The sequence below is a fragment of the Pagrus pagrus genome, assembly GCF_965226575.1.
Source record: "Pagrus pagrus genome assembly, chromosome: 7".
In the NCBI taxonomy this organism is placed as follows: Eukaryota; Metazoa; Chordata; class Actinopteri; order Spariformes; family Sparidae; genus Pagrus; species Pagrus pagrus.
Window position 1 is genome coordinate 17,571,364 of NC_140191.1, and position 11,119 is coordinate 17,582,482.

At 46.0% G+C, this 11,119-nt stretch overlaps 1 protein-coding gene across 2 annotated transcripts in view; it reads left to right on the forward strand.

Annotated features, from left to right (window-relative positions):
* The window catches only part of kirrel3l (kirre like nephrin family adhesion molecule 3, like), a 34,393-nt gene extending 23,477 nt beyond the window's left edge, over positions 1–10,916 (forward strand). The window contains exons 4-15 of one of the 2 annotated variants that reach the window (XM_084357943.1): positions 486–643; positions 2,106–2,256; positions 2,446–2,551; positions 3,157–3,305; positions 3,400–3,527; positions 4,750–4,876; positions 5,231–5,331; positions 6,049–6,247; positions 7,844–7,963; positions 8,162–8,271; positions 8,437–8,526; positions 8,642–10,916. In XM_084357943.1, coding sequence (XP_084214069.1) covers positions 486–643; positions 2,106–2,256; positions 2,446–2,551; positions 3,157–3,305; positions 3,400–3,527; positions 4,750–4,876; positions 5,231–5,331; positions 6,049–6,247; positions 7,844–7,963; positions 8,162–8,271; positions 8,437–8,526; positions 8,642–9,133 — 1,931 coding nt within the window. In that variant the 3' untranslated portion in view covers positions 9,134–10,916. The remainder of the gene's footprint in view (positions 1–485; positions 644–2,105; positions 2,257–2,445; positions 2,552–3,156; positions 3,306–3,399; positions 3,528–4,749; positions 4,877–5,230; positions 5,332–6,048; positions 6,248–7,843; positions 7,964–8,161; positions 8,272–8,436; positions 8,527–8,641) is intronic. The other variant, XM_084357944.1, reaches the window with a different exon arrangement.
* The last annotated feature ends 203 nt before the right edge of the window (positions 10,917–11,119 follow it).

Sequence of the window (11,119 nt, forward strand, 5' to 3'; positions counted from 1 at the left end):
ACACAGTGAAATTGGTTCGGTGGAGGGAGCGAGAAAGGCCAGCACAAACCCCATGTTTACGCCTTCTCTTATTGGTTGGGGAGATAGACGCCTTCATCAGGGGTGGCACGCTTGGCTTGCCAGTGGTGCGTGCGAAACCATGCAAATAAATGAACAAATAAGCAATTCAGTTGAAACATCACTCTGCAACAGTAAGAGCAAATAGAGTAATAATGCTAGTCCCAAGAAAGGAAATAAATAAGGTTGAGTCTGTTTTTTTTTTCTAAATGACAACAGTTCTTGGTCTTTCCTCCTGTCTGAAACTGCATCTTGTTAAACAGACACATGGCCATAAGGAGATACTGTTTGCTTCTTTTACTTGTGAGATATATTGATGCTGAGCGGAGAGCGAAAACAAGCTCAACACCAGATACTTCTCTGCGCTGGCCGGGAGCTGTAATGAGCTTTTTTGTTGTTTTGAGTGGTATGTTTGTTCTGCTTTACAGTTCCCCCGTCAGACCCTGTGGTGGAGGGCGGCCCTGTTGTACGTCTTAAGGCCCACACACGACACAACCTCACCTGCAGAGCCTCGGGAGCCAAACCTGCTGCTGAGATCACCTGGTACAGAGATGGAGAGGTCATGGAGTCTGCAGTTTATTCCAAGGTACATTAAGAAGAGATCTATGCCCAGCGTTATCATTCAATCACTAACACCCACACGATATTACAAAACATGACAGCGGGCAGAAATAAATGCAGAGCTATTCAAAACAGAAATATTTTCTCTGAGGGTATAATATTCCTCTTTTCTTTCAGTTTCTCTTTTTATTTTTCTCATCTTTCTTCCGTGGTCTCGCAGTTTTTTTTCCCCCTATCGCCACCCTTCTCTCGCTCACTCTCTGCAGTCCCCCTCCCATTTTCACCCAAGCCTGACCCCCCCCCCCCCCCTCCCAACCACCCCACCTCCTCTTCCACCCCCACCCCCTCTCGCTCGCAAACCCCCTCCACTCCCCCTTTTGCTCGCTAATGCAGCGACACTACAGCATAACTGGAGCATGCCAAAGCTCAGACAGGCATGAGTGTTTCATACAGTAGAGTTTCTGCAGAGAAGAAATCACCCACAACAATGCAGAAACACAATGGGGATGCGCCGGAGCGTAAGCCAGCCACGGCTGGGAAAGTGTCACATTTTTCATGCTCTCTGACCACGCTAAACGACGCTAAACGCCACATTTAAGGAGGCGAGAGCCTGCAGTGAGAAGGGAGGGCAGAGGATTGGAGGAGGGAGGGGGAAAGGGAGAGGAGAGGAGAGGAGAGGAGAGGAATACAGGGGGAGAGAAGAATATAGAGTTATCTGGTGAGATAGCTTTGTGAAAAACAGAGAGAATTTCCAACATTTAGAAGTGAGACCAGGGGGGGGAGAAAGCTTTGTCCGAGTGAGGGGTGGTGACAGGGAGTGATGTGATTTGATCCAGCATAAAAATGCTTTTTGTGTGTCTGGCCGAGGAAGTGAAAGCCTCCGTCCATTGATTTGGCTGCCCAGGGAAAAGGCTTGGCTCGCCCTTGCTCTTTTTCCAAAGATGTGTGACACTTCTTCCTCACTGTCACCACCAAAAAAAAAAAAAACGACACACAGCCACCTTGGCCATCACAGTTTTTTTTTTTCCTCTCTCGTGTGTGTGTGTGTGTGTGAGGGAGAAAGTGAGAGAGCTGTGAGCCATATCCTCAGAATCTACACCTTTCCTCACTTAGGCGTATTGATTTCTGTGAGCAGTAAATAGATTTAAAAGATGATGACAAACAAGGAGCGCTGACGGGGAACACTCTCAGAAATGTGGGAACAGCACAATATCCCCCTGCTGCATCATAAAATATATGATTTAACTGCCATGCCAAAGAACGGGATGGCAATTTTAATGCCTCACACATGAAAAAATAAGACCTGCAGTGTCATAGAGATATTCTATGAGTGGTGCGAGCACAAATAACAAGTGACTTGCTTGTGCAACATTGAGCTGATGTTCAGTTCTACTCAGTTGTAATGGAGTCTCTCTGTAAAAAGTTTGTAAGCCGCTGTTCAGGACTTTCAGCAGCGTCTAACAGCTACACTGTGCATTGTTGTGCAGACACTGATGGAGGATGGGAAGAGGGAGTTGGCTGTCAGTATGCTTCCAATCACCCCTGAGGACAGCGACACCGGGCGCACCTACACCTGCAGGGTTCTTAACCCAGCTGCCCCTGCTGGTCGCCAGACATCGGTCACCATCAACGTCCAGCGTGAGTGTCCCGGCATCTGCCTTCCTTTAAAGGCCGCCAAAATAAAGCACGCTATGTTCAGTAATCTGTAAAAGGACATTTAATCCTGTTGCACCGTTAAAAGGTGGCTGGTGCCAATAAGATTAGTAAATCTGATGAAGAGCTAAGTCGTACATTCGTGTCAGTAACATAAAGGTTTTCCTTTCACAGACCCTCCTTCAGTGACGCTGTCGGTCCAGCCTCAGACTGTGACGGAGGGAGCAAAGGTTCTCTTCATCTGCTCTGCTTCGGCCAATCCTGAAATCACCGGATACAGGTATCCATCCTTCGTTTTAATCTTTCGAAATCCTTGAAAATTTTTGGATTTGAGGGAAAAAGGCCTTGAGAGTTTTTTAAACTAGACATTAATAGATGTGGGTCATTGAAAGTTCTTGAATTTTCTTTATTTTATTATATTTTCTTTACTATTAGTTAGGCTTTGTTCTGCTGTCTGCATGTGTCGCAGTTGCCTTATTTTTGCTAGCGCCACTTGCCTAGAGAAAGTGTGATAGTTAGCCTTGATCTGGGTTTCAAATTATATAATGCTGGGTCCTTGAATATCAGGGAATTAGGCCTGGAAAGTCCTTGAAAAGTCATTGAGTTTGATGTGTAAGAAGATGTGGGAGCCCTGGATCCCAGCAGTCTAAGATGATGACACAATGCAATCACATAACTATTTCATGACATTATATGGTGTGAAAGAGGCAGAACAAGCATGCAAGTGTTTCGTAGATTCATTGGGTTAAATGGGCTGCTTGATTGGCAGCGTTTGATTGTGATTGGCACGAGCTGTGAATCAGCTAATAGCCACTTTGCTACGCATGGCTGACTACCTTCCCTGAACTAATGCGACTGTATAATGTGATTATTCATCTGTCCCAGGTGGTCGAAAGGAGGAGTCCCCATCTCCGAGGCAAACGGGGACAGCCTTGAGGTGACGGTGGACTACTCTTACTTCACAGACCCTGTCTCCTGCGAGGTGTCCAACTCTGTGGGCAGCACCAATGTCAGCACACTGGTCGATGTCCAATGTGAGTTTAACTTTGTGGCTGAGCTGTGTATTTTGAGATTTTAAAAGCAGCCTCTTATTGATTGTAACTGACTGTCTGTGTTGCTTCACCCTAGTTGGCCCCAGACTGCTGTCGGAGCCCAAGCCAATGACGGTGGATATCGGCATGGATGCAGCCTTTACTTGTGCGTGGACTGGAAACCCTCCTCTCACCCTGGCCTGGACGAAGCACGGCTCCAGCGTGGTAAGGCAACAAACACTTGTCATTGCTTTATCCTGGTGGTATGGTGAAGCTTCAACACCATCCCTCAACACCGACCCTCCAGAGAGGGATATTCACACATGGCCTTCAGGCATGAATCCCTCACACTTCCCCCCCCACACACACATTCTTTTTCAGGCTGTATCTTCAACACCTCCTCTCTCCATGCTCCCTGAGGGCTAAAGCCTCTGGCAAAAAAACGTCCGTCCACTGACAGATTCATGCAGCATCATTACTGTACATGACATGCTGTCATAATTCCAACTCAATCAATCGCTCCATCAATCAGCCAGTCAGCCAGTGAGCCAAGGTGTGGTTGAAACTAACAACATTACAACGCGGGCTGCAACTTTCAGAGCAGCGCCTGGTTCTTAGACATTAAAAAGGCCCGGCTGCACTTGAGTATCCATTTCCTCAAAGTCAATTTCGTAGGTGGAACAAATGGGACATTTCCACCTTCACTTTACATCATCCTGGTAAAAATCTTTCAGCGCATGCACACCATCAGCAGGGACATCCCATAGGAGCCTCTCTCCTGGCGACTAATATAATTTCTGAGGCGATGCAGGAGAAAACACCCTCAGTAAAGAATGCTGCAGGAGTGGCGTAAGCGATGCTGTCATCTCAAAGAGTGAGCGCTTTCAGCCCCTCTAAGGGAGGCATTTTTCTAATCCACCCACTGCTACTGTCCCTCACACAGCCAGGAGTAATGGATTAATTGGGTTACTCCATGAGTGTGTTGAAATAAAAAAAAATTGGAGAGAGTGAGAGGGGGGGAGGGGGGGGAGGACGGAGTGGGGGTAAATGGATTAATCACAGCTTGATGGAATGACAGGATCAATGAGCTAAGGACTGAGTGAGTGTAGCAGCTCCAAAGGCTAGGGCCCACTCACACCACAGTACGCTCTGATCTGTCCCCACTGTTTAATTACAACAATCTCCCCAGCAGCACGGTCACTCAGCGGTGGCTGGAGTGCTTTAATGCCGTGATTAAAGCTCTTCACAATGAAATTAAACTCAAACCACCAGCATTTGTTACAATGGTCAGCCCACCTCTGTGCTGCCTCCACAATGAGTGGGCCACTGATAAAGGTCCCGGTCTCCTTTGTCTGCCTTTTTCTCCCTACATCGGCCTCGCTTTCTCTTTCTTGCTCATTCTCTTTCTGACACGCTGCTCACTTGTTCTCTCTGGATTTCTCACTAGGTGCTCAGTAATGGTAACACCTTGCAGCTGAAGGCTGTTACCCAGGAGGATGCTGGAACATACACCTGCAAGGCCATCGTGCCCCGGATTGGAGTTGCAGAAAGAGATGTCACTCTCACTATTAATGGTGAGTGGCTTTTTTTTTCAGAGCTTTTTTTTCCAGAGTATAGATAGAGGAAGTCTTCCCTCTTCCGATGGACCACCACAGGACCTTATTTCAGAAAAAATATGTACAGTAGTTAATGGCAAGAGACAAATATTTTTAATGAGTCTCTTGCCATTTATGACCATAGTACCTGAAGGGGTGGGACTTCTTCTCTCTATACATGGTTGCTTGTTATGTTTGGTGTGATCTGCTGAATGAATAGCATCAAAATTTACTGATCTGATTCTTTGTTACTGGTCAGTATTTCAACCCATCCTTCTGTTTTTTTTCATTATCCACTCTGCTCTCTCTGTCCTTCTTTCTTCTTCACACCAGGCCCTCCTATCATCACAGCGGAAGCCACGCAGCATGCTGTCAAGCACTCCAAGGGCAAGCTGGAGTGTCGGGTGGGAAGCAGCCCGCCGCCTGATAAGATTGTAAGTGAGCCTCTTATTTGTGCTGTGTGTCATTCACTTATGTTTGAGAGCTTCCATACTCCGTGTTCCTCCTATAGCCACACCCACATGAGATAGATCACTCAGCGTAGTTTTATCCCTGACCTCACCTTCACACCTTTGCACCCGCACATCTCCACCTCGAGCGCTAACAAACACGCACACACATACACATATTCACAACTCTAATTGCACAGACGTTGACTGGAGAGAAAGTGGAGTTGTGGGGAGCTGTGGGAGACTGGCTTCCTGCAGGTTTCAGCCAAACCGCATTCAATTAGCGGCCCAAGAGGCATCACTCGGCTGACCCTGTTGAACTGCCGAAGGTACGCTGGGCTGAGAGAGGATAATTAGGGTGTGAGGAGGAGTGAGAGACAGGTGCCCTGCTGGCCCTGTGCTACAGACAGCAGAGAGGAGCCTTATTTCATAGTGCAGCTACCTAACCCTCCTTAGGCTTCACCTGCAGGGCAGACGTGGGAGGCAGCTTAAACATGAGCCTGTGCGCTGTGTCAGCCACGGAGCACCTTAGAGGTCGGCGGAGAGAAAGCAGAACAGAGAGAGAAACTGGTGTTCAGTCAGCGGCAGGCAGGGATCTAAGGATAAACAGCTGCATAGGCCCCTGCTATGTTCACCGGTGAGGAATTCTTCATAGAAAAGCGACTTACTCCCTGTTGCCTATTCTCTTGCTCCTCTCTGCAGGTGTGGACCTTTGGAGACATGAGCCTGTCCTCTGGTTCCTCTGGTCGTTACTCAGTGCAGACGGTAACCAGTGACCACGGGGTCCTTTCTTCTCTGGTGCTGTCCGAGACTCTGGCACAGGATTTCCAGCTGCGCTACAACTGCACTGCTTGGAACCGCTTCGGCACAGGCACAGCCCTGGTCACACTGAAGGAGCAAGGTACGCACTAAGCATGTGCACAATTAGTTGACGAGTGACTAAACGTTACTAACTTCACTAGTTGGTAGCAGAAGTAAAAATAATTAATTAATTAGCGTATACTTTAAGGTTGCTATATAAAAAATTAGCAGCTTTGTTGTTAAAGGAGCAATATGTAAGAATTTAAAACATTCAAAAACTAAAACAGGACTCCACCAAGGACCAACAGTCCCTTTGATTTATCCTCCATGTTGGTGTTGTGGAAATCTGTTGAGTAGTTTTTTTGTTATCCTGCTGACAAACCAACCAACCAACAAATAGACATGGGCCAAAACATAACCTCCTTAGGTAGTGAACTAAAATCATCGACAGAATGTAAAGAAATAACAGTTTTGACATTATGTTAAAGACGTCTATGTCTGAGGTTAGCATGCTAACCAGCTAGCCCCGACTCACATTATCTTGTAATACCACTTTGTACCTCAGAGGGCAACAGTGAGTCACTGTAGCGTCCAGTCTGCCCTGATGGATGACCACTGAGTGATGCCAAACCTACTCTGCTGATATGCTGCCCCCTGTTTGTCTGGAGTATAACTTCAACAGGTGGCCAATTATTACATATTGCACCTTTAACAACACTGATTAACTGTTGCATCTAGGATCCAATATACATGATATTTTTAGATTAAATTGTGCTCAGTTTTGACTGTTTACGGATGGTTTACTTACTTTTAGACTTGTGGACAAGTCTTATAATAAACTTCAGTCTAAACGTCCGGAAAATTAGCCATTCGTACCAACCCTAGCACACACTGACAGGAGTGATAATCCCCCACCAGACCCCTCTGCAGATGCTACAGTGATACTCTCAATCCTAGCTGTGAAAGGGGGCCAGATAAGGTGAAAGCAGTGCTCCTGTCTTGTGCTTATCTTAATTATACTCCCCTAATCGATATGATTTAATCAGCAGATGGTTCCTTTAATGAATATGTTTGCCCCATAACATAGATATTGATTGGGGGACAAAAGTCAATTAGAGGAAGTCACATGTGTTTGCGGTTGGACTCGTATTCTCCATCACTGTCTCGGAGCCAAGTTCAGGCTGAAGCCCCTTTAAGTGATCTTAGAATTAGGCAGTAGTACTACTACTGATGCTACTGGAAGCTTTTGTTGCAGCAGACACCAAAAATAAGGTCCTCTCCAGTAATTTACATCAACGTAGCAGAGTGGGGTCTCCAGAGAAATGGGCAGCGGTATCTCCTGGAATCTCTAATTAGATTACTGTCTGTTGCTTCATTGCATGTCAGGCCTTGTTACCCTTCTTTCAGAGAGATTAGAGACAATAGCCAGGCTGTGGGTTGCCGGATTGCCCGCACGAGCATACGCTGGCAGTGAGCAGGCCAGGGCTTACTGCAGATGAATTTATATAGGCGCTGACGTTTGTGGGATTAGCAAGACAAACGAATGGATCTCTTTTTTCTTTGGCTCTGATCTGAACATTCTCGACACTGACACTTATGCTCTTCCATCTCTCATTTCATCCCTCTCCTTCTTTTGACAACCTTCTACCCCCACCCCCTGTGCCACACTTCTCTTCCATTACTCTTCTTGTTACAGAAGCCCTGCCTATGTTGATAATTGTCGGCGGAGCAGTAGGTGGAGGCTGTGTCCTGCTCATCTGTGTCATCACTCTAGTCTCGCTGTGCTGCAGGCACACAGGCAAAGGTGAGCTCAACGGTCAGTATGGGCAAGAGGGTCTACAGCCAATTCTCCACATCAAACAGATTGAAGTCTTTTTTCATTTGTGAGCAGAAAATCGAGCAGTTTCTGTTCGATTTTTGTGCCGTTTCACCCTGTGTTTAAATAGAACTTCTGATGTAAATGTTACTTCTAGTAAATGTCAAGTTAAGCCCTTTTTATTCTCAATTCCCACAGGCAAAAGGTGCACTCGTCTTTCCAAGAGCGACATCAGAGTTCAGATCGTTCACAGCGATCACAACGCTACACGTGGCAACGATGATGAGGAGGATGTCAAAGAGCCCATGGTAAATTTCTTTGTTCACCGCCTCTGCGTGCCAGATATCTCTCTTGATGGTTAGGGAGCATTCACATCAACACTGTAATGTGATACTCCGATTTTGCTCTGTTCTCATTCAAGTGAGGTCTTGTTCGTCCTAGTAATTCTTCAAAAATGCTTGGTCTTCCCTCAGGCTCCGAACAGCAGCGAGTCTCCAGGGACATCGCGCACAGAACATAGCGACCTCCTGGAAGAGGAGGAGGATGAGAGATCGGACATCAAGGTAAAACTGAAAATACTCGCAGAAACACGCTCAAAATAGCAAGAGTGTATTATTGTCATCTATTATTCTGAACTTTGAAAAGTTCATGATGTAATATTCTCTCTCCCTCTCAAAGGATCCCACCAATGGATACTACAACGTCCGTGGCCACGAGGACCGCCACATCCGCAGCAGTGGATTCTCTGAATATGTCCCCAACACTCGGCCAGTCTACACTCCATCACAGCTGCCCTCCCCCAGCCCCATGTACGGTCAGCACGGCACCCAGCCTCGTGTCTATGACTTCTCCCACCGATACGCAACCACCACAGCGGGCAGAACCGCATACGAACAGCAGCAAGCTGCCCAGCAGCAGCCCGCCCAGTCGGCCAGCATTTATCCCACTGATCCCATCTACAGTGGCTCTGCTTACCTACCTGCTACCTATGGTCGCGCCTTCACCAGCTACGTCAAGCCTGCTTCCTACGAGAAGGTGGATGCGTATGACCAGTCAGATCAGGCCAGCAAGGTGTCGAGCTCGTCTCGTTTCTCTTATGCCTCCTCACAAGTGTCCTCCCAGCAGTCTGACTACGGCCGGCCCTCACAACGTATGCAGACGCACGTTTGATTGGACAAACAAGTTGGGGAAAAGAAGAGTATAGGAGCAGTGAGTAGATAACCATTGTCAGCGCCACATATGTGGCTGGACTAACATGAACAGAGACTTTATTTACTCGGACGGTCCTCCAAGGACGTGTCTGGACAGTGTTTGGAGGGAGTCGTGTGATTTAGGTTATGGGATAACCGACCTTTATTTGTTGTGATGGTTTGAGGGATCTGCAACGATGCTAACTGTGGAGCTCCTGAGCTGGAGAATTCAGCAGATTGTGATGTTCAAGTCAAACTTCTGATTACAGTGTGATACCTCACCAGGTTATCTCTACATGATGACCACCCAAACCTGTGGAGATATTCTGTCGGTGCAAGAGCCAACTAGAAAACAAATCAAACGCATCTCCTGAATTTGGGTGGCCAAAATGACTGGGGTAGCTGTTTACCTGCCTTCCAGAGTTTACTTTTTGTCAACGCTAAATGTCAAACACGACCTCTAAAACACTTCGAAAGACAAACTAAGACATATTTGAGGAAAAAAACAGATATGAACAACCTATCGTTGTCTGTCATTTGGTGTTTTGTTGGCATGCGAAAGGAATTCTAAGCACATTTGTGTCTCTATCATCAACAACCGACTGAGCTATCCACAGAGACAGACAAACTATTCTGCACAACAGGCTAGCTCTACTGACCAACAAGTGCTCCAGGCACTGTACTGTATGAAGAGTCTAATCAGCGGTGGAATACTTCTGGCCTGAGCTGTATTCCTGGAGCTTCTTCTGATAATAACCCTAACATGTTGGACTTATTGGTGGATAAAAAGACGGAGATACGAAGAGAATGTGTCTTGTAGCCTTCATTGTAATGGGGGACTGTATGTTAACTGTGTGTTGTACCAAGATGGACAAGGTAAGGCCATGAAAACCCAAAGACGGTGATAATTTTACAGGGGGGAAACGGGGACTGAGGCTGAGGCTACTTCTGTCCTACCCCTGCTACTGTTTTCTGATTGTAAAATCAAGAGTAGGCTATTACCAGAACAATCAAAAGTGGTGATTTGGAACGATGGCAATCTTGAACTTAAAATAAACTTGAATGCAGCGTCAATTTTTCGGCAGGCTCAGGTGGGGAAAGAAAGTCCTAACGCGGACCACACACTCAAGTTTTACAACTCAATCAAATTGTCTCAATATGTTTACAAGAAACAGTACTACCCTGAAACACTAAGTATCTGTACAAATGGCTGAGCCCATACTTTCTCTCTGTTGCATGCAAATGATGTGTCTAGTGAAATCTTCAGCGTTTATCTTCATGTCCATTTCATGTTTGAGACATTGGTTTTCTTCACTTGGCCCGGTTGCATTCCAACTCCTGGATGTTTCAGTATGGACGCCTGTACTGCCATTTGTCTACGAAGCTGTTACCAGGCAGCCTGACGAGAGAACAAAAGTCACTTAAAGTGAGGAGGCAAACATCATCGCTTGTCTTTATTTTTATATTTTATATAAGCCTTAATGTACAGCGTGTAAGCTGCTCTATTGTAAAGTATCTTTATATACATATGTATCTATCTTGGTTGATTTGTTTGGGTCCACAGATTTTTCTCGTCTATACGTTCGTTCATCAATCATTGAATGCAGTTACTATGCTTTTTTTTTTGGAACACAACTAATTGCCATTTGTTTGTTCATTCTTTTAATAATGTATTAAGAATTTTATTTGCTAAAAATGAGCTACCGTTGCTTGTACCTTTGTACACATATTTATATTTAAATAAAACCATTTCCGATAAAGAACTGGCTGGTGTGAATCTTGAGTTCTCCGCCTGGTGAGGGGAACGGCGACAAACAAAGCGTTCCATGTACCAACAATGATGAATACATAAATTAGCAGCACTGTCTATGTTGATTTTCCTATTCCCCCAGTGGTGCGCTGCTTTTAATGAAGACAGATGAGATGGTAGAACCCCCACTGTACATGTATCCACCTCCCGAAGTCG